The sequence below is a fragment of the Loxodonta africana genome, chromosome 1, assembly GCF_030014295.1.
Source record: "Loxodonta africana isolate mLoxAfr1 chromosome 1, mLoxAfr1.hap2, whole genome shotgun sequence".
In the NCBI taxonomy this organism is placed as follows: Eukaryota; Metazoa; Chordata; class Mammalia; order Proboscidea; family Elephantidae; genus Loxodonta; species Loxodonta africana.
In genome coordinates, this window is record NC_087342.1 from 121,066,273 (window position 1) to 121,093,042 (window position 26,770).

The 26,770-nt window shown below is 38.1% G+C and overlaps 1 protein-coding gene across 14 annotated transcripts in view; it reads left to right on the forward strand.

The window, feature by feature from the left end:
- The first annotated feature begins 3,272 nt into the window (after nt 1-3,272).
- Nucleotides 3,273-26,770, forward strand: part of ZNF451 (zinc finger protein 451) — a 140,582-nt gene continuing 117,084 nt past the window's right edge. For 10 of the 14 annotated variants that reach the window (XR_010322371.1, XR_010322374.1, XM_064287658.1 and 7 more), the window contains exons 1-3: nt 3,273-3,393; nt 3,925-4,008; nt 11,050-11,130. Coding sequence is in view for 9 of the 14 variants with exons in the window: in XM_064287658.1 (XP_064143728.1) it covers nt 3,373-3,393; nt 3,925-4,008; nt 11,050-11,130 (186 nt within the window). In the remaining 5 variants the exon portion in view is untranslated. Of the gene's footprint in view, nt 3,394-3,924; nt 4,009-11,049; nt 11,131-12,582; nt 19,756-26,770 lie in introns of those variants that run through there. The other 4 variants (XM_010586916.3, XR_010322373.1, XR_010322382.1 and 1 more) reach the window with 4 other exon arrangements.

Genomic DNA, 26,770 nt, shown 5'->3' on the forward strand with positions numbered 1-26,770 from the left:
CAGCCCAGTGGCAAGGACAAGAAGGCAGGAGGGGACAGGAAAGCTGGTAATAGGGAACCTAAGGTTGAGAAGGGAAGAGTGTTGACAAGTTTCAGGGTTGGCAACCAAAGTTACAAAACAATGTGTGTATTAATTGTTTAATGAGAAGCTAGTTTGCTTTGTAAATGTTCAGATCTAAATTATGATATAAAATAAAATACAAAATAAAAAGACCCCTAAAAAAATTGTCCATTGCTTTCATAAGGCTGTACCTGAGAAAAAAATTAAAACTCACAGTCTAATATCAGTGATCTATTTTATAGACTGGAAGTGTAAACATTGAAAAAATTGATAAAAAATGCTAACCATCATCTGAGCCTTCAGTGAGTCTTAATCTTTTTGCTGGTGGAGGGTCTTGCCTCTATGTTGATGGCTGCTGACTGATCAGGGTGGTGGTTGCTGAAGGTTGGGGTGGCTGTGGCAATTTTTAAAAAAAAAGACAATGAAGTTGGCTGCATCAATTGACTTCCTTTCATGAAAGATTTCTCTGTAGTATGTGATGCTGTTTGATAGAATTTTACCCACAATAGGACTTCTTTCAAAATTGGGACTCAATCCTCCCAAACCCTGCTGCTGCTCTATCAGCTAAGTTTATGTAATAGTCTAAACCCTTTGTTGTCATTTTAACGATGTTCACAGAATCTTCACCAGGAGTAGATTCCATCTCAAGAAAACACTTTTTTTGCTCATCCATAAGAAGCAACTCCTCATCTTTTAAAGTTTTATTATGAGATTGCAGCAATTCAGTCACATCTTCAGGCTCCACTTCTAGTTTTCTTGCTACTTCCACCGCATCTGCAGTTACTTGCTCCACTGAAGTCTTGAGCCCCTCAAAGTCATCCATGAGGGTTGGGATCAACTTCTCCCAAGCTCCTGTTAATATTGATATTTTGACTTCCTCCCATGAATCAAGAATGTTCTTAGTGGCATCTAGAATGGTGAATCCTTTCCAGAAGGTTTTTAGCTTACTTTGCCAGGTCCATTAGAGGAATCACTATCTATGGCAGCTATAGCCTTATGAAATGTATTTCTTAAATAATAAGACTTGAAAGTTGAAATTACTCCTTGATCCATGGGCTGCAGATTGGATGTTGTGTCAGAAGGCATGAAAACAACATTAATTTCCTTGTACATCTCCATCAGAGCTCTTGGGTGTCCAGGTGCATTGTCAATGAGCAGTAACATTTTGAAAGGAATCTTTCTTTTGAGCAGTAGGTCTCAACAGTGGGCTTAAAATATTCAGTAAACCACATTGTAAAGAGAGGTGCTGTCATCCAGGTTTTGTTTTTCCATTTATAGAGTATCAACAGAGTAGATTTAGCATAATTCTTAAGGGCCCTAGGATTCTCAGAATGGTAAATGAGCACTGGCTTCAACTTAAAGTCACCAGTTACATTAGCCGCTAAAAAGAGAGTCAGCCTGTCCTTTGAAGCTTTGAAGCCAAGCATTTACTTCTGTCTAGCTATGGAAGTCCTAGATGGCATCTTCTTCCAATATAAGGCTGTTTTGTCTACATTGAAAATCTTGTTTATTGTAGCCATCTTCATCAATTATCTCAGCTAGATCTTCTGGATAACTTGCTGCAGCTTCAACATGAGCACTTTGCTGCTTCACCTTGCACTTTGATGTTATGGAGATGGCTTCTTAAGCCTCCTGAACGAACCTCTGTTAGCTTCAGACTTTTTTTATGCAGCTTCCTCACTTCTCTCAGACTTCACAGATTGGAAGAGAATTAGGGCCTTGTTCTGGATTAGGCTTTGGTTTAATGGAATGTTGCGGCTGGTTTGATTTTCTATCCAGACCACTAAAACTTTCTTCATATCAGCAGTGAGGCTGTTTAGCTTTCTTATCATTCATGTGTTCACTGGAGTAAAAAAAAAGCACTTTTAATTTCCTTCCAGAACTTTTCCTTTGCTTTCACAACTTGGCTAACTGTTTGGCACAAGAGGCCTAGCTTTTGGCCTATCTCTGCTCTCAACATGCCTGCCTCCGTTAGCTTAACCATTTCTAGGTTTTGATTTAAGAAAGAAATGTGTGACTGTTTCTTTCACTTGAACACTTAGAGGCCAATGTAGGGTTAATAACTGGCCTAATTTCAATATTTTCCTGCCTCTCGCCCCAGGAGAGGGAGAGAGACAGGGGACAGCAGTTGGTGGAGCAGTCAGAACACGCACATTAATTAAGTTTGCCGTTTTATATAGGCTTGCTTCATGGCATCCGAAAACAATTACAATAGTAACATCAAAGATCACTGATCACACTTCAGCATAACAGATATAATAATAATGGGAATGTTTGATATATTGTGAGAATTACCAAAATGTGACACACAGGCATGAAGTGAGTGTATGTTGTTGAAGAAATGGTGCTGATAGACTTGCTGTACCCAGGGTTGCCATAAATCTTCAATCTGTAAAAAAACAGTATCTGCGAAGGGCAATAAAGCGAGGTATACCTGTATCTGAGAATATTTAGAAGAAAACACATTTTAACATCACTGGTCTAGACTTTCGTGATAAAGTTAGCGACAGGCGGGCTCTCTTTCTATTGAACTCCTGACTCTACTTTTGTCATTTTCCTTAAGGCCAACTGGAGACTGCAGTTTGGGTCCTTCACCCTCTTTTTTCTCAGGTGTATTATTATATGCTGGGGCTGGAAAATGGAATCGGGGTAAGAAGTGAGCAATGTAAAAACACCCGAAATATCTTTCCTGATCTTCAGTTTCAACTAACCTTCACACTCCCTACTCCCTGGAAGAAAAAGGGAAAGGGGAGAGAAATTATCCCTACCACCCACTTTTAGAGTTAATACAGAAATTAGTGAGCTTCGCTTCTACAGCCAGACCAAACCCAACCAAATCATCCTTTACATCCTCCCCCTAACCGCTCCAACTCCCAGCGCTTCTCAATCCAATAAGACCCAGACCGCCCAGGGTTTCCAGGGATTGCAGTTGACGGCTACCTGGCAGAACGCATGCGTAGTAGCTTGGGGTCCTTTTCTGCTCCTCTCCATCGGTTGGAGAGGCCTTTGGAGCGAGCGGAACTACAATTCCCAGCAACCTTCGCGGAGAGGGTAGGGGAGGCCGGTAGTACGCGGAAGAAGCCCCGGAATAGCGGGCCAGTGTTGGCCGCCGCTCTTTTTGAAGCGGTTTTGCGTTTCCGCCGGCGGCGTCGGCGGCGTCGGCGCTCACAGAGGGGCGGGGCGCGGCAGCGCAAGGCGGTGCTGGGCGGGAAGGGAAGTCGTGGCGGCGGCGGCGGTGGCTGCAGGGACAGCAGCGGCGGCGGTGGTAGGGACAGCGGGAGCAGCGGTGCTGTCAGTTAGGCCGTCGGAGAAATGGGAGACCCAGGGTCGGAGGTGAGTAGTGGAGCGTTGGGCCTTGGCGTTCCAAGACGGAACCTCGAAAGGTTTTGTGCTCTCCCCGGCTGAGGCCTGGTGCTCGGCTGCGGGCTCGGGGCGGTGCGGGTGCAGCATCTCCGGCCGAGCCCAGCTTTCGGGCCTGGGTGCATGTCTGAGCGAGGAGGCAGCAGCAACAATGGCTGCCCGGCCCCGTGCACGGGCTCCGGGGCTCCTCGTTGCCGCAGCTCTGCCGGTGGGAGCGACATTTTGAGACACGATTGCTCTGGAGTCGTGAGCGTGCATTCCTCATTGGGTAGATGCGGGAGTTGTGAGAGGATGGAGGATGGTAACGCGTTTTCAGCGCTCGGCTCCTACCTCTCCGCATAGTCAGTGGCACAACCGAACTCCGTCGAGTTCTGTTCCTTAGTCGGGTTTGCGTGGAGTTGTGCTCGGTTAGTTTCCTCAAAAACGGTGTGTTTTAGGCGTACCTTTTGGGAAAATCTGCAAGTATGTGGCTGTAAAGATAAGCACGTTTTGACTTCTTTTTAGATAATAGAATCTGTCCTTCCAGCTGAGCCTGAGGCACCTGAGTCAACAGCGGATGAAAATGAAGATGATATTCAGTTTGTTAGTGTAAGTAGCAATGATACTCGGTTTTTTTGCCAGAGTAAAAAACTATGGTAAGCCTTTATGCGCTTAAACCTCCTTATTCACTCACCATTCAACCAGTGTTTATTGACTGTCCAATATGTATTAGACACCGTGGAGCATAGCAGAGGATTAGGAAATTTACCACAAAAGGCCTCTGAACAACGGCCTAAAGTACATGTTGTGTACTTAATTACGCCTTTCCTGCCTTCATCTAGAGGCGTTTTACACTTAATTCAGACAGTATTCTGGTCTCTTTTTGGAATGGGGCAAGAGTTCTAAAAGATGACACATGGATAAGGACATGTGTCCTTATGGAGAAGGGACAGCTAATGGTGAAGTGGGTAGAAAAAAATGTTGCAAGAGCTCAAAAGCTTCCCATTGAGTTGCTAAGGCATAACCTGAGGGCAGTAGCTTAAAGACATCACTAACCTTTGAGATCATCCTGTTACAGCATAGTACAATTGACGTTCATAATGAGGATACCTGGGCCGTTCATAATAAGGATACCTGGGCCGGCAGGGACATGCTGTATTTTCCTGCGTTTATTCCCTTTGTGAGAGTAATTTTCAAGTTATTAAAAAAGTATGTGCTAATGTGCAGATTCCTGGGCTTCACTCCAGACTTGCTAGATCAGAATTTCAGAATGGGGCCAAGGAATCTTCAATTTGGAACAAAGGCAGGGGTGCATGGATCTCTGAACCACTTTTTGTGAAGCATTGTTTTGGAACACTGAAGGGAAAATTTGATCTACTTTGGAATCGTTTTTATCCAAAAATATTAAATTTTAGACTCTGCTAAAAGTGGTATCTCAGCTAGTTACAGAACACTGCTGCCCAAATCACTCTATTTCTGAATGCTGCAGTTAATTGAGGTTTGCTATTAAATTTGTATTAATTTTTCTTTACTAAAGGGCCTGTCTTGTATGTATCTTTGTTTGTAGGCTATTGTAGGTTTCAGGCAACTTTGTAAAACTGGTTATTACACAGTGTCCTCCTACCCCCAACATTATGGCCATTATAGTGTTACATTGTTTGGTGGTGTAATTTTTTGCTTAGAATTCCTTCTCAAGGTCGTTTTCTTGGCTTTCTTCCTCCTTGTCAGTGCATATTATACTTTGTCTTTTTTATTTAGAACTTTTCAGGATTTGGGGGGAAGGGAGACAAGATGAATTGTGTCCTGATTCTTCCTTCACTGTACTGAAGTATGTTTGGTAGCAGGATCCCATGGCTCTTTAAGATAAATATTTCATGTTCCCCTGAACTGTGGTTTATATGTGAACAAAAATTAATCTTGATGTTTGCACAAACAAAACTAGGAAAAACACACTTTTTTGTGAACTACAGGTCTTTGAGAAACAGATAGAATCTATCAAAATCTTAAATAAATGTTTAGTACATTGAGGAATAAATAATTGCTTTGTACTTTCTGACTAGGTTAATACAGAAAGTTGTGTTAGGCTGAGATTTAAAAAATATTTTAATTTAAATTTAAATGTAGAGAGTCTGTTGTGTCTTTACGTCAAGGATAAAGAATGAGCAGTCAATGTGTTGTATATCCAACTTGATAAAGCCTATTATATTTATTCCTATTTTTATATGTAGGTTTAATGTTCTACAGGTCCAAATGGAGAAGTGCATTATAGGCATTAAGTGGAATTATAATCCGAAAAGGAACCTATTAAAAATACCCCTTTACTTTTAAGTGATACTACTTAAAAGGTAATTAATGATAGCTTTATTTTAAAATTCGTTGACAGACAAAATCCACTACATATCTCAGTAACCCAGTTATATGCTTGACTTCTCCCGGGTACAGGGTAATATGCTTATCTAGTAAAGATGGACAACAGCTCTCTGCTTAAGAGTTCTTCAGATACAAAAAGCATTATGATGTCATTTCTTGATTTACTGCGCATTGGATTTCTTAGCCCTTAGCCTAATTTCCCGACCATTAGTTGACATGGTGGCACAGCAGTCTCTTTTTGCAAAATGCAGAGTCTTAAGCTAAACGCATGCTGAAGAAAAGGAGTGTATACTGATTTGGAGGTGCAGACATGAGCCCTTTCATTTAGTTTAAGTTGTACTGAAATATAACATGTATACAGAGATGTGCATGATTTATACATATACATCTTGATGGGCTTTTGCAAAGGCAGTACACCTGTGTAACCAGTATCTAAATCAAGAGGCAGAGTGTTAACCGTAACGAAAACCTCTTGTGTTGGTCTGTTGCTCTCATTTTCTGCCCATTCAGTTACCATCTTTATGTCTGTCTTTGAAACTGCAGATGTTTTAAGTAATTTACTCCCAAAAGACTGTTTTAGCTAGAAGTGATGATATGATTGTTCACAGTGCTACTCTAGATATAAAGGTATATAAAGACTACCGAGGAAACATATGGTAATCTTGATAACAGCACGTGAAATCAAGATTTCAACCAAGATTGTTTCTACAATGTAAAATTATTCTCTGAAAATGTGGGACTAGTCAAGGAAATCAATATATAATTTCATAAATAGCTTTAGGAGCACATAGGAGGAGTGTTAATACTTTGACTCCAGTACATTGGGTGAGAGGCAAAAAATAAAGGTATCTTTTGCCTGGGTGTCTTGGGGCAGTAATTCACTCAATAATTAAAAATAACGTGAACATGCAATAATATTTAAAGCCATGAGTTAAGTGCCTTAGAGCTTAAAACGATGAATTGCAGGTATATCCTCAGTTTCAGTGAGGAAGATGAGATGGGAGGTGAGAACTATGTAAATAGTTCTAATGGAAAGTAGAAGGTTCTTTTATAAGAAGCACATAAAAAAAAAAAAAAAACCAAAAACCGTAAAGGACACAAGATTTTGTTACTTTGGTATAGGTAGAAGGGAATCTTTGTCTGTGTTTAAAAGAGCAATTTGAGTAGAAAAAAAATAAAGGCATCACAATATGAAAGCAGAGTGCAGCATGTGTAGTTCTGGAGAATAATTTTTTATGAGACAGGACAGAATGGGCTGCCAGTATAGATTTTGTATGTTGGACTAAATTAGAACTGTGAAGTAGGCATTTGGGAGCCATTCAGAACCTTTAAACTGGGCAGAATTGCAGAACTGATCTGTGTCCTCAACTTCATATGGTGGGGGGAGAATTATTTAGGGTTTTTTAGATTAGATTTTTGCATTTATGATCAAATCCCTACTCCTAATGTTTTCTACTAGGGTAAACTGCTTTCTTTGTAGACCATATGTTAGTATATCGATATCATTTTCCAGTTAGTAGATAATTGGTGTTTTGGGTTTGAGAATCAGTTTCTCTTATAACAGGAATGAGAACTTTTTGTTTCATTGAAAAAAATTATATTGCAAACTCAGAGTAGTAAATCTGCTCTGTTGCCATGCTTGTGCATGTGCTTCTGTCCCTAAGTTGTATCACCTGGGGAGCAGTAGTGTTTGAGTTTGTTATTGGTACCTGTGGATGAGAATGGCACTTTACTCTTTAGTGGATAGAACGCATTCAAATAAAATACCTTGCGTTTATGCTTGCAAACAATTTAAGTAGTCAGAACAAATATGGGAAATTTATTGTTATTTTTTTCTTGATATTTGTGTTATAAACATTACTTCTTTTGGGGAAATTAATAACTTAGTTTTGGTAGGTGTTACATTTTATTCAGAGGTAGGGGCAAATAGCAGGTAGTTCTTTTTGTCCTATTGAAGAGGAGAAAGTATCTTACTGAGAAACCTACGTAATAAACATTCATTTTAACTTACTATTCATGCTGTGAACTGCCTCACAGTTACAGTAACCACACAGTTTTGTGTTTAGCGAACAGGTGTACCTCATTCAGTTTTCTCATTTCTTAAATAATATAATAGTAATAAGTTTGTATCTCGCTGTGTAAGGAAGTTGGGGAGATTAAATGAAATTAGGTACATGAAAAGCTTAGCTCAATGCCTGGTATAGAGTTCAATAAAACCAAAAAATTAAACCAGGTCCTGTTAAGTCAACTCCAACTCATGGTGACCCCATGTGTCAGAGTAGAACTGTGCTTCATGGGGTTTTCAGTGGCTGATTTTTTAGAAGTAGATCGCCAGGCCTTTCTTCCAAGGTACCTCTGAGTGGACTTGAACCTCCAACCTTTCAGTTAGTAGCCAAGCATGTTACTGTTTGCACCACCTAGGAACTCCTCCAGGGCTCAATAAATGTCACCATTTTCTAGTAAAGTAAATGGAATGCTGAAAAGTTTTGCTTCCTTAAAGTTCATTATGGTAGAAGGTTTTCCATATCCACTGTGAAAATTAGCTAAAGTGTACAGTATTTGTGTATAGGTAGTATTTTTCTTTAGTGAACTTAGCTTTCCTTATTTTTTCCACTCAGCCTAGTTTGCCTTTTTGGCAGTCTTAAATACATTAATTCTTCTCTTTCTATCACTCTGTCACTTACTATACCTGGTATGTAATAGATGCTCAATGATTATTTGTTGAATGAATTAATAAGTATTCTAAATGACTTCTTTTTCTCACTTTTGGATTTCTTATCCTTATCCTTTTTCTACTCTGTCCTGTAAGGTTGCTATGAATTGGATTCGACTTGATGGCACTGGGTTTGTCTGGGTTTGGATCCTTTTTCTTTCTTAATTAATATGAATCATATAAAGTTGACTTTATAGTTCAAAAATTGTTGCATATTAGTCTAAAAGCTCACCCAAGTAGTAGTCTTTTCTCATCTATCCTTACTCCTGCCCCTTCTATATCTGGAGTTACTTTTTAATCCTATTTGTGACTGTTTTCCTTACCATTCTTTTTTTTCCCCCCTGCCCTTCTGCTTTTTCCCTTGTATCCTGTCACCTTCTTTCTTTCCCGGCTCTCTGTTTATGAATGCTCTTCCCCACCCCTGTGTATTTCTGATAATCTGGAGAGTTTCTTGGCTTGCTAAAATGTAAGATGATTATATGAATGGGAAAAGCCATTACATTTTCATCTCCTTTACTTCTTGTTTCTTACAACGACCCAAACCAGAAATTGAGTGAAGATGATATTTTGACAGCCTTAATACCAGAGATAGTTTTTTAGGTTCAGTACATTGGTCATACATTGGAGAACATCTGTCCAGCTTTTTTCCCTCTTTTTTTTTTTTGGTCTAACTTCGATTTTTTTACAGCTAAGGCAGAAATCCTAATTCCTTTATTACAGATCTCTAACCAGAAGTTTTGCCCCCTGGTTTTATATTGGTGGGTGGATCAATACCTGCCACTGTAGCAATTTTCTGGTTGGGTAGAGGTCATAGCCTAGGGGATAAAGAAGTCATCTTTGAGACTGGAGGCCTCTTCTAAGAAAATCATTAACTCCATCTTAGCTTCTGTCTGGAGTTCCTGGGTGGTGCAAATGGGTGACGTGCTTAGCTCTAACGGAAAGGTTGGAAGTTTGAGTCTACCCAAAGGCACCTTGAAAGAAAGGCCTGGCAGTTTACTTCTGGGAAATTAGCCATTGAAAACCCTATGGGGTCTCTCTCCATGAGTTGGGATCATTTTGATGGGAACTGGTTAGCTTCAGTCTGCTGACTCTAAACCTTTCTTTTTTAGTTTTTTCCACTGAGTGTATCACTTTAGCTTGTAGTTAACTCATTCCCTCAACTGTATTCTTCTCTCATATTCCTTTCTCTTGTTTCCAACGTACTACATTTCTTGGAAGAATAATCTTTCTTCAGGACCTTTACTGCCTGATTCTCTGCTCCTTCGTTTTTTAGAGCCTGTCTTACATGTGTTCTCCTACTACTTTCTTGATAGTTGTTCTGTTAAAAGCACTTTAAAATCTCCTTGCTGCCAAATTCATTGGCATTTTCATGGTCCTTAATATGTTCAGTCCCATCTAGCATCGACAACTTTCCATTCAGGTTTTCCCCATTTTTAGTTTGAGTTAATGCATTCCTGATTCTCTTTGCATCTCTGGTTACCTTCATAAAAAAAAAAATATTAAAACTCTAGCATTTCCTCAAGAGCCTCCTGACTTTTTTCTTTCTACTCTACTTTCTTCCCTGACAACATCGTAGTTTCAGTTTAGTTCTGGAGGTTAGTAGTCTTCTAGGGGAGTGACTCCCAAATCTCTCTTTCCAGCTGGTTTCCTACACCCAGATGACAGGCCTGTGTTTTCAGGTGTCTGGGAGATACCTCTGTGTACCACTGGTAACCCAAATCGATTTTATCCAAAAGAACATCAGGTTTCTGTTTAAGCATTCCCAGTTTATGCTGATGGCTTTAACATCCTTCTAGTCACTTAAGCTTGAAACCTTAGAGACCACTTTGACTCTTTTTTTTTTTTTATAGCCTTCCCCCTCCCCGACCCATTTTACCCTATATTCTTTGATATGTGTACCACCTAATTGTTCTGTTTGCCAGCACCCTGTTTTAGTTGTGCATTATTTTGTGCCTAGGCTGATTAACTAATCCTGGTTTCCCCCTCTCCAGGCTTCTTTATGTGATTAATCTTTTTGAAGGATAGCTCTCATAATTTTATTCCCATCTCAGTATTATCATGATTCCATTTTGCCTATAGAATGAAATTCAGGCTTTTAAGTTTAGCATTCAAGGCCTAGTCTGATGAAGGCAGTATGGATGAAAAGGATGAATGGAAATTTGGGCTTGACGTTTGAATCCTGTAGGGGTGAGGGGGTGACGCATAGCTATTAGTCAAAGAATTTTGTTTTTGATCCTGGGTATTCATCCCAGCTCAGAGTATTGGATCATAATATCTGTATCCTTATAGCACTATTCCCATATTTTCCACTTCCCCAAGGGATTGACATGGCCCTAATACCCTATCAGGGTTTAGGCTTTTCCTTTTTTGGTTTTGTCATCATTTCTTATTTAGGTACTCTGATTTTTTTTCTTGCTTCTTTTGTTCCTGGTTACTCTGTTCCACCTATAGGCTTTCTCTTCAGAGGAATACTTGCCAACCCCAACAAAAAAACACTAATTGTTGTAAATGCTAGTTTGGTTTGAATAACTCTTCATGACTTGCAAATTTGCTCAATTCTTTTATAGGAGGGACCATTAAGACCTGTTCTTGAATACATTGACCTGGTCAGCAGCGATGATGAAGAGCCTAGTACCTCTCATAGTGATGTAAGTACATTGAATTTGTTTTGCATTTCTTTACTTCTGTCATTTAAGAGGCATTCTCTAGAGAGTTATCAGGCCATTGATGGCGGTGTTTAGGAGCTGTAGTTTTAGACAGTGGCCCATTTCTGCTAAAATGGTAGCCCAAGGAATCCTTCGCCCAGAACAACTCCCACTTCCAGTTTTGTTCCTCTACTTTAGTGAAGATGTGAAAGGATAACCCAGAGCAGGGAAGTTCTAAGCCCTGGAGGTGATAACGGATAAAAAGGAAATGGAATAAAAACTGCAAGCATTTTGCCTCTTCTTGCCCTCTTTTCCTTTCTCTCCTCAGGTGCTCTAAGAACTGGATCCTTTTTTCCCAGCACCACATGCCACAGAATATGTGTTTTATCTTGGAAAGATATGTGGAAATCCTTTAGGAAATGGAAAGTAGGGGAAGGGTTTATAAGTGATTTATTACTTCAATCATCGTACCTTCTAAACTCCTCTGTTCCCCATGTTTGGCATTATTTCTCTTACCTGTGGCTTATTGGTCATGGGTTTGTCCCCTTAAACCAATATTTCCTTTTCTATGAGAATCAAACTAGCTGATCCCTTTGTAGCAGTCTTGCCTTTCCTGTTGTCTTTGTCTTAGTCCAGGTTCAGTCTATTAATGGACCGTTTTCTTCCCAGATTAGAATATACCTGGCTTTTGTCCAAGGTGGCCAGAAAGCTTCTTTTATGATATAGGGGATCAAGACTTGGATTTGGAATCAAAATACTTGAGTTTGAGTCCCAGCTTTACTGCTTACTAGTTCTGTGGCTTTGGATAAGTTAATCTTTTAACCTCTTTCTTCATCAAACGAGAATCATACCTACCTCACAGGGTTGTTGTGAGGATGAAATGAGGTAACAAGTATGTAAGCTCCTTGTGAACACTAACCATAAAGACTACTGTTATCATAGGGAGTGATTGACAGGGCCTTTTAAAAGCGGCATAAAAGTGACTGCAGTGGGAGGAGGCATTAAATTTTTTCTCTCTCAGTGAACTTTTTCCCAAGTTCTCTCTACCGTCATTAATTTCTACTTGCTGATTTACATATGTTCAATGGGATTTTTTTTCCCCTTAATTGTTGTCACCAGTGGTTTTATTACTTCTTCTCATCACAGCATGGGACTAGGCAGCAGGCTAGGATGGTACCACTTATACTGGGCATGTTTTTACTCTCTGCTTTTTCATAGACAGAGTCCCAGATTAATGCCACCAGTTGGTTTTGGGGCTTTTGGGGTAGTAAAGCTTGTGTTTGACTTTTGTGATCTTCTTGCTGACACTGGTGGATTAGATCTTTCATTGTTAATTATAATATTTAAAAAATTGAATTCTGCTTACTGGACATGCATCTTTCCACTTGAAAGTTAACATATTAAAAAGCATATTTTTTTTCTTCCTTGGTTTCCTTGTTCATGTGGATAACCCAGAGAATGCCTGAGTCTAAGGTGCCATCCTCTGAGAATCATCGCCCAGAAATGTGCTCTAGCTGCAGTGTTCCTCTTTCCATTGGAGACAGCAGCTCCTCCTCTGGGAGTTGCTCCAGCAGTCCACAAAGGATAGTTTCTCAACCTTCCTCTGTTGAGAACCCATTGGAGAACCAGAAAAATGACCAAAGTAATTCAGATATTAAGATCTCTGAGACAGAGACACCTAAACCATCACAAAGTATTGAGACTCTGCCTTCATGTCCACTTCTGGTCCCCCGAGAATCTTTGGCTTCTTTGGAGGTCAAGGAGGATTTACTTAGAGAGTCTTCTTCAAGTTCACAGCAAGGACAGGATGCCATCCTCTATCTTCAGACACAAGTGGCCGAGATGTCCCGAGTAATACGTGATCTACAGTCCAGGAGCTGTTTTAGATTTCATCATTCTAGGCCAAGCGAGAACTCCTCTCTTCCTTGGGACATTTCCACCTCTAAGGAGGAAAATTTATCCACAGTTGATGAAGAGGCTGACTGCAAATCCCCCTCTGCTGATGACAAAGGGCAGCCCTCTGATCCCAGCCAGTCTAGTTTCACAGGTCTTTTGAAGAGAATGGAACAAAGAGGTGTTATAAAGAGGGTAACATTACAACCTGAAGCGGAATCATGTGAAGGGAAGCCTGATTGTGTGACCTCTAAGAAACGTTTAGTTCCTCCATTGCATCCTCTTCTGAGAATTGCTACCACTGAGGTTTTTAAAGATCCTGCTGATTGCCATCCTTCTTCCTTCATGGGACACAGGGTATATCCTGTGGCTAAGGATACCTCTCCTTTCCAACCAAATCCACCAGCTGAGGGCCCCATTGTAGAAGCACTAGAGCACAGCAAGAGAGGAAACACAGCATCCCCTCTAGATTCTACCTCAAAAGAAATGGAGGTCATGGGCTGTAGGTTCTACCACGCTGCTTCTATTGCAGCCCGAGCTGCCAGCTACATGGCCTATATGACTCAGTATCAGCGTAAACTCTGGGAAGACATGGAGGATCTGGTTCATGACCCAGAATTTGACCGTGGAAAAGCAAGGTGTATAATATCTGATGGCATGGATGCGGGCCTTTGGCAGCTTTGTACTACTAGGGACATAATGGACTCTGTAGTCAGAGTTATGGCCATGGCAATAGACTACAGACGGCAAGCTTGGCTCCGACTTACATCTCTGACTAGGAAAACCCAGGAGAAGATCTCACACTTACCCTTTGATGGTGCTTCCCTTTTTGGACAAGATGTGAATGCTGTTGTTGCAGAAGAAAACAGTATTAAAGAAAATGACTATAAAGACCACAACAGATACTCTAACCAGCATCGATACTTTTATAGTCATGATCAGAAAGCACATTATCACAATAGAGGATACTCCAAAGGGGATTGGTACAAACCCCGAAATCACCCCTATAGATATAGAAAAAAGGGAGATTCCCCAGAACGCCATGGGTACAAAAATTAATTATCCGTTCATGTTCAGCAGAATAGCCGTCTAAAATCCTAACTGTTTTACTTGCTCCTTCCAGCTAAAGTAGGATCAGTAAGTAGGAGGTCATCTCAAAATGGGTATCTGGAATGACCACAGCTAATGTTCGAATTCTAGACTTCTGGAATGTAATATATAATAAAGAGACTCATGTTTTATTGTCCAAGGAAACAGTGGAGACTTTCATCTGAAGAGGTTGGACAAAAATTTATCTCTTATTTCTGGTCCAAAATAAGTCTAAAGGAGGGTACTCAGGAATCTGAATCCTCTTATAATTAAAGAAAAGTCTAGACTTGTTCCTCAGGAAAATCTTACTGGTAAACTGAGGACTATCAGATTTTGAATCTGGAGATAACCTACTATTGGTCTCACTTTACTAAGACCAGGGACAAGCCCTTCATTTTTAGGTCATCAGTGCTTCCTTCCTTGTTTGGGCTTTAGTTTGACAGGTCTTTGCAAAAGACAAGTTTGTTAAAATCTTTTTATGTCAGGATGATCAACTCAATAAGAGTCCATTCTACTTTGAAGCTCTATGAGACTTTAGAATCAACCATGAAGCTATTTGTCAAGAACTGGCATTCAGATAAAATTTTGCCAAATCCAGTTAAATTTCAGTGTGATGGCTCAATGTCACAGGTCTAATATGGATACCAGCTGGAAAAAGACTGTCCTGCCTATAATATCTCAGCAGAAATTTTCACAGTTAACTATCGTCATCGGTACTTGTACCATCACTACTCTTCAAGCTGCATTTGAGAGAACTGTTTGTTGTCATCAGTCTTAATGGTCTTTGACCTATCAAGCTCTCATATATCAAGCTGTGAGACTCAGTCATGGTGGTCTCTTCCTATAACATGGGCCTTTCACCAAGCTGGCCTTCTTAAATAAACCTACCTTCTAAACAGTGAACTCTTTTGAGTTTGATAATTCAGCACACTCTAAATACAAAAAAGGATATGTACATTAGTGTTCTGGAAATAGAGGATGTTATTCACATCATCCAGGCATGCAAATTTGAACTCTTAAAGAGCAAGAATTGCACACACGCCTGACGGTCTGGCCTGCTTATTATAATAAAGAGGGATTTCATCAATCTAGATGTTGAAAACCGTTAAGAACTAAAGCACTGTGGATATAGTAAAAAGAACAAGCCACACAATTTTGGTTTTGGATATCTATTTAGATGGTGATAACCATTAATGATTTCTTGAAAGGCTGAACTCAAGACTTCAGTGACATGTTTCTGGTTAATTATTCCCTTATCCTGGTCAGACTCTTAAAATGAGAGACAACTTTTTTCACCCTACTGGTCTCAACAATAGTTCTCCACCATATTGCAACTGGCAGCAGATACCTCAGTCATTTTCACAGTATCTTTTTAATCTCAAGGCAGTGGCTGTATGATGCCAGCCCTTAAGTCTGTGTCTTTGGAGCATGACTTCAGGAATAGAAAGAATGTCAAGTTTGCGGGGTCTAAAATAACATCACCTAGTATTGTTTGCTTGGCCAAAAAAATTGTTCACAGACTTATAATTTTATAACTTCTCAGTTTGTCAGACACCCACATTTTTTTCATCTGTTTGATTAAGGTGTTTTGGGTATACTATTAGTGGAATATAGCACTGTTTTAGGGTTTATGTGGCTTCTGTTTCTTTTGCTGTAGTTCTTGCACAGATGTTTGACATTTTCCCTGGTAACCCACTTTAATAGTTGTATTGGAAACTAATACCCCCTGTCAATTTTAACCATGTTTAGCACCTTTTTGGTCTGCCTTTCTTTCTCTCCCTATTGGTGCTATATGAGGTTGAAGGCTCAAATTTCCCTACTTGGAAGAAATTACTATTTTTTTTTGTCAGATAAATTCTGTCCTATTTGTGGATTAAACTAGAACTACAGTTTTCTTGGAGGAGATCATCTTGTAAACTTAGCAGAATCATACCTTGAGTTACCTTATTTTTCTATATTTTCCACAGAATTTTACTTTCACTTTTTTGGATCCACGCGTGTTCTAGAAATTGTCTTTCAGATTGAATACTAGAAGAACATTGATTGACTACCTGAAAAGAAACAAGGGCCTAAGAAATTATACATGGATCTTTGTAGCTTATAATGTATACCACATCAGTCAAGCAATCTCATGTCCTTTGACACCGCACTGTAGTTTCTTCTGTGAAAGGACTAGCAACTAGCGAACTCACTAGACAGATCTTGAGACCATTCTGTATGGCTGCACATAGGTGTTCTCATCTAGCTACGGCTACTTCAAACTGTTGCTACTTTTCCATTTCTCCCCTCTACTTCCCTAAATTAGATGCTAGGTCACAAACTTGATAACTTGAGATATCCTTATATTCTGAAAACCAAACCAGAATGAATGATGCTTGAAGATATGATCCTCTGAATCTGCTTTGGCACTTCTACTTATTTTGCTCCTTTTTTCTTAAAATATTTGGAAGACAGCATTACTTTTCTCTTTTCCTTTTGTGATATTTATATCGCTTAGTAATAAAATGATAAATAATATTACCGCTCTTATCGATGCATTCAGGCATCTCCAGAGAATTGTTTTCTTGAAAGTAAGAAAGTATTAGGAAATAATTGAATTGGTGACCAAATAGATAACTTCTGAAGGGGTTTGGCAGTTTAGTGAGGATGGGGACAGAATACATTGGAGTAGGAACAGTTTGTAGCTATAGTTTCTTGACTTCAGAAGAAACAGTTTCCTAACTTTTTGTTTTTATTATTTAAATCTTTTTCTGTGGTATACTTGAATGATGATGGTGTTATAAAACTAAAAATGGGGACTTGGTCTAGAGAGAAAACAACCCTGATAGACCAGGGTATGGAATACCTAATTAGATAATAAGTATTCATATTGTACCTGCTATGAGCAGAGCCTGGGACAAACTTCCCCATTGGGCCAGCCTGTGATGTTCTCGCACCTCTGGGTTCTCTAGGAGGCCTTGGAATAGTTGGAAGTTTAATGATTTGATTTTCTCAAAAGGGATACATCTAATGATCCTTTTTCTTCAAAATGTTATTTCTTGACTGACATATATGCAGACAATATGATTTCTTGCAATTGCTGTGTTCAGAGAAATACTGTTTCCATTAATATATGAAGTGCCTTTTTAAATTTCATGCTTTTGTTTAAAACTTAACATTTTATGTCTCGCATATGTTGCTGGTGGTATTTATGTGAACTCTGTACAGTGGTTTAATCTTGTATTTTATTATCTTCATTATCAGTACAATTGCACTAACTGTACTCTCCTTCTGAATGTTACTTTGTTTTCCTTATAGCTCTATGTTCCATTTCAGAAGGTTGTGGAGTATATCGGTCCCCTTCTTATTTAACTTCATAGTAGTTATATTTAGTAATTATTGATTGGCTCAGTTTTCTGGGCATTAAGGCAGCTGTATTTTTTTTTTTTTCAATCTGTGCAGAGTTTTCTGATTGAGTCATTTATCTCATATCTAACCTTGTTACCCATGATAACACAACTTCTGTTTGATAAGTGGATGTCTTTACTTGGTAAGAAGAAGCAAGGACATTAGGAAAAACACAGTAAATTTGCAGACACTTTATCTTTTTTTTTTTTACACTGTGTGGTAGCTTCCTTATTGGTGTAATTGAATTAAACCTTTTTTGACTGTGGCAGCTTCTTTAACAGTATAATTTCATTTATTTACTTAGCCCTCAAAATGGCATTTTGAGGGGAGCATGAACTCTTTCAGGGTATGCAGCTACTATTTAATACACTACATTAGTACTCCACATTAATAATTTACTGAGTGATACCTAAGTGACCTGATCGATAGTGTCCTTAAGGGCCCAATACATCCAGGATAACCTCTCAGGTACTCTAAACAGGTGGTCAGAATAAACACTCTAGATTCTCTTCTAACTGTAAAATTGAATATGAATATGGATGAACATAGAGTTAAGTGACATTCATTAGTCTTGGGGATATAATAATTGATTTTAGGCTTCTGATGAAGGTTTGAAATTCTAGATTAGATATATGTAGAAATAGTTTAAAAATTGCAATAACTAAAACTTTTTTTTTTTTAAGTGTGAGGCATATTTTACCCCAGGCTTTTAGATTCCCTTGTCTTTTGAAATTCACTGTTCTGTACCTATGATAGCAGCTAGACCAACAGTTGATTGTCACATCTGTATGCATCTTATGCATGTCATTCAGTTGGCCAGGTGCATTTTTTATGACTTTTCCTTAGTGGATACACAAACCAATATTAGTTCCTCATTTCCATTTAAGAAAATATACAGTTGGAAGTTACCAGTAAACTGATGACAAACACTGTATTAAATGTAAATCTTTTAGATATTTTTTCAGATATAACAAGTTTTGTAAATGGTTAAAATAATCTTTTATGGAATTTCTGTTCCTGGTTGAGTGATGAGAATACTGTTTTATTAAATATTTTTTCTCTTATTTATTAGTAAAGGTGATGTTTTTGTATTTCATTGTATTTTCCTTTGCTTGACTTTATAATAATGAAAACTTTTTTATAGTAATGTTTGGTACCATTGAGATACTATTGGAAATTATGCTTGGTTCCTGTGGGTTATGTCTAGAGGTAGTCATAGTCCAACCATGCCCTTTTTATGTCATAGCATGTTAGTTATTTCGTTCTTTGAATTTTAATCTTTTCTTCCCTTTTATAAGGTACCTCTTCTAGAATGATATCTGGTCTTCCTGTAATCCTGTTGATGCAGGTTATTTTTATTCTGCTGGTATATACTAGGCAGAATTTTGGTGTGGATTTGTATTTGTGTACTTAAGACATGTCTTCAGTATTAATGTAAAAAGTTTTCTACTTTTCCCTTATAATGTCCCTTAAAAAAAAAAAAGTTAAACTATTCCCTGGCTATTGAGCTTTCATTAGTTTTTAATGCCTTCTTGTTTAATGGTAGCAGTATTATCTTTTTTGTTTTTTCACACAAATGCATTTTTAAGTATAATTTATTGTCAAATGCATCTTACAAAAATTTTAAGGCCATCACTATAGATTTGTCTATAATATAGCACTTATTACTGTATTTCGAAGTTAACGAGTTTTCTCTAGGTCTTAAGGGCTTTACTGGTTTTATTGAGGTAACTGTTTATTTCGAGTGGTCCATTGGATTTCCTGATGCCTTGTCCAGAGTTCAACAACAGTTCTCAGGTTGTCTGTACTTTCTTGTAGAACTTGGGAGATCTTGCAAGTTGTTTTGAGTTTTCTAGTATTTGGGTATATTCCTTGGTAGAAGTGAAAGTAAATGCTTTGTATTGGTGATATTTAAAAATATGTATGTTGTAGCTGTTGTTGTCAGGTGCCCTCAAGTCGGTTCCAACTGATAGCGACCTTAAGCGCAACAAAATGAAACACTGCCCAGTCCTGCTTTATCCTTACAGTCATGGTTACACTTGAGCTCATTGTTGCAGCCATTGTGTTAGTCCATCTCGTTGAGGATCTTCCTCTTTTCCGCTGACCCTGTACTTTGCCTATATATGTGTGTGTATATATATGTATACACACACTTTGATTTTAAATGCCTCAAGGGTTATTGTGTTAAAAGTTGTTAACATGTAGAATATATGTTAGCATATAAAATGGCTTGTGAAAGTTAGTCTTATAAAAGGATAACTACTTAGACTAAATTTTGTAGGCTGGTTTTTTTCTATGAACTGTCATATGCTGTTTTCTTTCTTACCAGGAAGAGTGGTTGGATCACAGCATTTAATTCTAAGGGCTACAGTTAACCTCTCACTTTTATCTGTGATGGTTGTTTTTCGTATTATCTTGTTTTATAAAGTAATGTGTTAAATGGAATGCCTGGGTGGTGTAAACGATTAATGTTCTTGACTGCTAACTGAAAGGTTAGCAGTTTGAATCCAGCCAGAGGCACTTTGGAAGAAAGGCCTCGCGATCTACTTCCAAAAAATCGGCCACTGAAAACTCTGTGGAGCACATTTCTACTCTGACACACGTGGGGCTTGCTGTGAGTCAGAATCTATCAAAAAACAACTGTTTTTTTTAATGTGTTAAATAACTCTTTATTATCTTTCTGGTCTCTTTAGTTACATTGTTGTTGTTAGGTGCCATCAAGTCAGTTTCTTCTCATTAGCAACCCCGTGTGACAGAGTAGAACCATCCCATGGGGTTTCCTGGGCTGTAATCTTTACGGGAGCAGATCACCAGGTTTTTCCCTGGCGGAGCAGGTTTGAACCGCCAACTTTTGGATTAGTAGCCAAGCCCATAACCACATGTAACCTGTTGTACCACCAGAGCTCCTTCTCTTTATCTGTACCTCTTTTAATTTGTGAGGTAACTATAATATGGTTGGTGGAATAAAGCATTTCCTCAGGTCACTAAATACAGCTTCAGGTTGTCAGTTTCAAATGCACATATTACATTGTTTCCTGCTATTAGGTGGTAGCCTGCTCCTTTCTGCCTTGGGTGGAATACAATTAATATATAAGTAGTCTTGTTTCGATTCTTAACAGAGTTACCTGTGTATTGGTTTTTGTTCAATGGCTCTAAACAGCTCCCATTTTCTTTTATTTTTGGCAAGAATATGTTCTGACTGCTTTTGGAAGCATTTGTGTCTAAGAGTTGTCTTTCTGCCTGGGAAGGAGGAAAAGAAAACCTACATTTACAGAGCGTGTATGTGCTAGGCTTTGTGCTAGTTACAAGTCACTCTTGAGATAGATATTCTTATTTTGCAGATGAGGAAGTAAATTTAGAGTTATTAAGCCATTTGCTCAAGTGGTAGAACTGAACTCTGAGTATAGGTTATGCCTCCCAAGTGTCATTTCAACATTGTACAGGGCTTGTCTCCATGTATTTTTCAACCCCCACTCAGATCTTACCTCTGTGATACACTACCTTGACATACACTAATCTTTTTCTTTCCTGAGTTTTGTATTTATGACTATACTCTTATCCCTTAGTACTTGATGTTTTATTTTAACTAATTCCTGGTTATTTTACTTGTCAGATCGGGAACCCTGTGCTCTTAGTTCTTCCCCTAGAGTTTCACTGTGCTAGGCTAAGGTGGTTGTTGATGCATACTTACTGGCTTCTGTTTCATATATTGCTTATTTGCATTCCATTCGTTTTCAGCACTGGTCATTTTAGTCCTAGTTCTTAGTGCTTTTTTTTCCTTCCGCCTTTTTTGTTTGTTACACCCATTTTGTTTCAGGTATATGCTTTAAAAATTGTATTTCATTGGCATCTTGAAGATACTGGCTTAATAGAAGGGAGATGGAATGATGCAAGGCACATGGTATTGAATTTCTAAGACCTTTTTTTTTTTTTTTTAATCTGAGTATTGGCAAGTTATTTGCTTGTTGAGCCTCAGCTTTTCTACTCAAAGGAGGTTGTACACATTATTTTGAAAATTCTAAAGCTCAGTAGATTTCCTTTTTTAGTAGTTGTGCTGTTTCTACCCACATTTTTACATTTCTTGCAACTGGGGGTGGTGGGGTGGTAGAGTGGCATTGGATATAGATACATACATTTTTAAAGGTATTTAGTAGCACATAATCATTTAATACCAACAGATCCTGTTCCTTTGTTTACAGTATTTTTAAAGCTGAACCATTAGGCTCTATTACAAGCTGAACAGTGTACTAAGTTACTAAGACATTTAAGTAGTCTCTTTTCTCAAGGGCAAGCTAAGAAATGTTCATAATAAACAAGATAATAAAAGAGATGTAGAGTGAAGAGCTAGGGTGCATAGGTATGTGAATACAGTTTTAGATGGATGGCATTTTGTCTTTGTATCTGTGTTGGAATCATTTTTTCAATGTCTGCTATGTGTAGGCAGACCCTGAGGAATGTCAGGATGCTGGGAGTTAATACGAGATGGTATATTCTCTTAGGAGGAGAAAGAAACAGCGCTCCAGTGTAATAATTGTCCTACTTAGAGGAATGCTTATGAGGTTGGAACAAGAGAGGGCCATATGGAAAAGTCAGAGAAGCTTTTCTCATCTACCAAGTGCTTGAGCTGAGTTTTGGAAATAGTTAATTGGAGGCATTCTGATGGAGGAATTGGTGTATACAGAGGTATGGCGAATGCCATGAAGTATGTCTGGTTTCAGAACCGTAAGGAACAGCCTTTATGGGGACAAAATTGGAGGAGAGAAAGCTGAAGAAAGAGAATAAATTACTTACGCATGAAAATATGGTTCCTGCATATTCAAAGCGTACAAAATTTGTATAGCCATTACTTTGTAAGGTTATAGAATTAGTCTTTCTAGGGATTGGTTTGTACCATAACCCACTTGAGACATCTAGAACAATTTGTTTCTATTCTTCCCTGAACTGAGCCCAACAAGGGCTCTCCGCAGGACACCTCCAGCCTGAGGGGCAGCTCTGACAATGAGAACTGAGGCACTGGTAGAAAATAACTTTGAAGATTAATAGGATAATGCCATTGAAGTGGAATGTGGCATCTTATGTGGGTATAGAGTTGCATACTTAAAGGGCCAGCTCTTGGCAGGGTGTCCTTAGTTTTGCTAAATGTGTGTTGACTTACAGATACTTTGAGGGTGGACTTGAGGAACATATTTCTAAAAATATTACTTGATTGGAGTTTGGAGATGTTATGTTGAAGAAGAGACTATGAATCTTGTACCAGTGTTATCTCCAGCACACCCAAAACACATTTTGTTGATTTCCTGATTGTTTTTTCTCTGGTTTCAATTTTTTTTCCTTGCTGTTGTTGCCACTTTCACCTTTTTCTTGTTTTGTAATATCAGAGCAGTAGCAACTCAGAATTAAAAAGTTATAACTCCTCTTTTGCTTTGTCACAGTTTCATATTCAGAGACATTTAAAAATTCTCTTAAGCTCCAAAGTTGCTTACGATTTGGAGGTGGGAGGGGAGTCGGGGGAGCTGTGCTTAAGGAGGATCAAGTTCATTCTTCTTAGGAGTTGTGTTTGTTTTTTTTTTTTAAACATAGGTATTGGCAAACTACTCAAAGGACAATACAGGAATAATCTGATTTTAACAGGTTTCGTTGTACTAGCCTTCTTTAACTAAGTAAAGTACTTTACAAAATGGAGTATATCTGTATGTGTGTATTTAAATTTATTCATTAAGGCAAATGCCCTGTGTACTTTGTATTTGTAAACAATAACCATTTGGGGGTGGGAAGGTGATTGCTCTGTACAAAAGAGGTCTGTTTCCAAAGCTTTGCTGCTGGAGATCGTATAAATAAATATTGTATGCTTTGCTGTGTTTATCTTTTCTGCTCTCTCTGTATTTCGAAATAATTTTTTGAGAAAATTTGGTTTTTAAAATGTTATTTGGGATGTGGTTTGAGTTAGGTTGGACAGGAGGGGCTTCTGGTAAACAACTTTTGGGAGTGCAAACTTCAGACCAAATTATGGACCAGTGTTTTAGAATATACAGTACTCAGCCCTTGACATTGAGTTTGTATGAAGTAATTCGGTTGTTTCAGGAATTCTGTTCAAGCCAGATGGACTAGTCAGATGAATAATGTGATGATTTACAAAGCTGATTCATCCCACTTTTGCAACTGATTGCTCCTCAGACCTGTCTGAACTTAGGATCCCTAACAGGATAAAGATGATAGAAAAAACAGATCACTCTCCATTTGGTGCTCCTTTGGCTAATCAGCACTGGCTGACATTGGGGGAGATGTAACAACAATAAGTAAATCTCTTCCTTAGATTGTTCTATCCCTTTTCCCTATCCTCTACCTCCATCACCTCCTACAAATTTCATATTTCCTTATTTATTGGTTTTTCAGTGGACAGAAAGTGTCTTTGGTAAGTTAGATAAGAAACTGGGTTGTTGTTGTTCAATTTTCTGGGTAATTAGTTTTACAGAGTGTTTTCTACTAGATTATCTCAGCCTCACAAAAACCTGTGTGGTAGATGGGGCAGAATTGTTCCATTTCATAAAAAGGTACAGTGACTATATTTTTATTTTCGTTAAAAAAGTAATTTTATAGAAAATGCAAATTTTGATGGTTTCATGTTAGGTACTCAGGAACTAAAGTGCTTTTTAGAAATTAGTAATCAGGATTTTAAAATATAAATTGTTCATCACAAAAAAGCCACAAACTGACCCCCTGCCACAGCTATTGTAAAAAATAATTTCTTGTGAAACCCTGCTTTTCAAAATTGTGTAAAAGTAGAATTACTTCTTTAAGACTGCATTTCCTTTGAATTGGTCTTGGAAAGTATTTGTAGAAAACTGATTTAGCTGATTATGGTAGTAAGAAGTAACTTAGAAGCTCACTTTTTGGATAAGCAGATGTGTGAAGACTAGTGAAGTGGAAGATCTGCCAGCAGTAAGTATTTGTTAAGTGTATTCATGGGGTCTTAGAAAAGTTTTAAATAGTCGATAGCCAGTTTTTGTAGCATTTTCTCAGCACTCGATACCAAGGCCAGTTCTTAAGTACCAAAGGGGAGATGGAAAGTATACATGACACTTAGCTTTCTAAGCCATAACACGTTTCAGGGTTTAAAGTGAATTGTTCAAGCAATAGCCATATGTAGATGAATTTTAAAGGAAAGCTTACTGGTGAAATCATTTAAATATGTATTCATCTAAGACTAGTTTTTTAAGACTAGTTAGTCAGAAATTTAGCTTATAGTAAAAAATTCTTCTAGGGCCTAATTAGCTTCCTTTTGTACATTAAAGGTTTAGAAATTACCTTTGTGATGAGAAAACCTAAGAATCTTGAATTCTGTATTTATATTCTAAACGGGGAAAGAGGAAGGTAAGGTCTAAGTTACCTGGATAAGCTAGTATTTTTAAGTTTCAGCTTTTAATTTGACTAAATGTATTTTTTCATAACTTACATACATTTTAAAATATAAAATCAGTACATTGTTTTTCAAAGAATATGTGCTGTTAAAGAAAAGTAAAATTGAACGTGTGTTTTAACTAAATGTTTTTGCTTTAAAATGCTGATGTTTGGCATCAAACCTGTTCAAAAATAATTCTCCGGTAGCCATTTAGTCTGTTGAACTGGATATCACTTTCCTTAATTCTTGATCAATATCTGTTTCTGTTAGGTTTGGAAAATAATGTAGCCCAATCATTGTACCTTAAGAGACCAAAATAGGAACAAAGGAAAGCTAAATAGTTTACTAACAGATCATGTTCCTTCTAGATACGAACTTTCCATCCATGTTTATGAAGGATAGATACTGAACTTATATTTTTATATATAAATTGGTGATTTAAACCACATCCATTACGTTCCCAACCAACAAAAGATTGAGATCCTTAACACTTTTTCTGTTTAAACAGTCTTGTTATACATTACTGGTTAAAATTTCCTTAACAATTTTATTACATATGCTGGTGGTAGAAAAATTAGAAAATATAGACAAAAAGCAAAAAACATCCAGACACACTTAACATTTTAATGTATAGCCTTATAGGTTTTACTTATACATAATATTATGTATTTTTACAAAAATGGAATCATTTTCACTTAAAAACAATAGGGAAAGAAGACATTGGAATAAAGTTTAACAGGTTATAACTTCTTTGATTAATGGGATCTTATGTTAAATTGTTATTATTTTGTTATTTAACAATTTTGTATGGCTTTATTTCACAGTTCACATAGCAGATCACAGTTTCACAGCAACATTAGTTTCCAGACAATCTTTGTTAGGTCATTAAACTTGATTAGTAAATGAAAACAATTATTTTGGTGAAAATTTTGTCTAAATAGTGGGATTGTCATTGGAGTCCTGGTGGTGGTCTGTGATCAAGATTTATAAGTGGGTTCATGGTTTGAACTGGTTTTTATTAGAGTGGTTATTGGTCTGCAGCAAAATAGAAAAACCAACACAGTGCAGCTAGTTTTTCATGAGGCTAAATTTTTTCAGTATGAGATACTTAAGGATCTACAGTCAACACCCATGGAAGCAGCAGTCAAGAAATTGAACAATGCATTGAATTAGGCAAATCTGCAAAAGACCTCTTTAAAGGTTAAAAAGCAATGATGTCACTTTATGTGGCAGTAGTTGCAATCCCTTTGACAACACACTCACCTTTTCTACCCCACATTTCTGTGTCCATTCACACTAAATGGGCTTCTATCCCTTTCTGCTTTCTTACCCACCGTCCAGACAGGAGCCATCCATTTAGTCACATATATCTATTTCGACTAAGAAACACACTCTTTGTGAGTATTTTTTTATATTTTATAGTCCAGTCTAATCTCTGAAGAGTTGGTGTCAGGAATGATTTTAGTTCTGCGTTACCAGAAAGTCCTGGGGCCATGTCGTCTGGGGTTCCTCTGGTCTCAGTCACACCATTAAGTCTGGTCTTTTTATGTGAATTTGAGTTCTGCACCCCACTTTTCTCCCGCTCCGTTACGGACTCTCTGTTGTGTTCCCTGTCAGGGCGGTCGGTGGTGGTAGCCGGGCACCATCAGTTCTTCTGGTCTCAGACTGGTAGAGTCTCCGGTTTATGTGAATCTTTTGTCTCTTGGGCTAATATTTCCTTGCGTCTTTGGTGTTTTTCGAAACGCTGGTGGCGTAGTGGTTAAGAGCTACGGCTGCTAACCAAAAAGTCAGCAGTTCGAATGCACCAGATGCTCCTTGGAAACTGTACGGGTCAGTCCTACCCTGTCCTGTAGGGTCAGTACGAGTCATAATTGA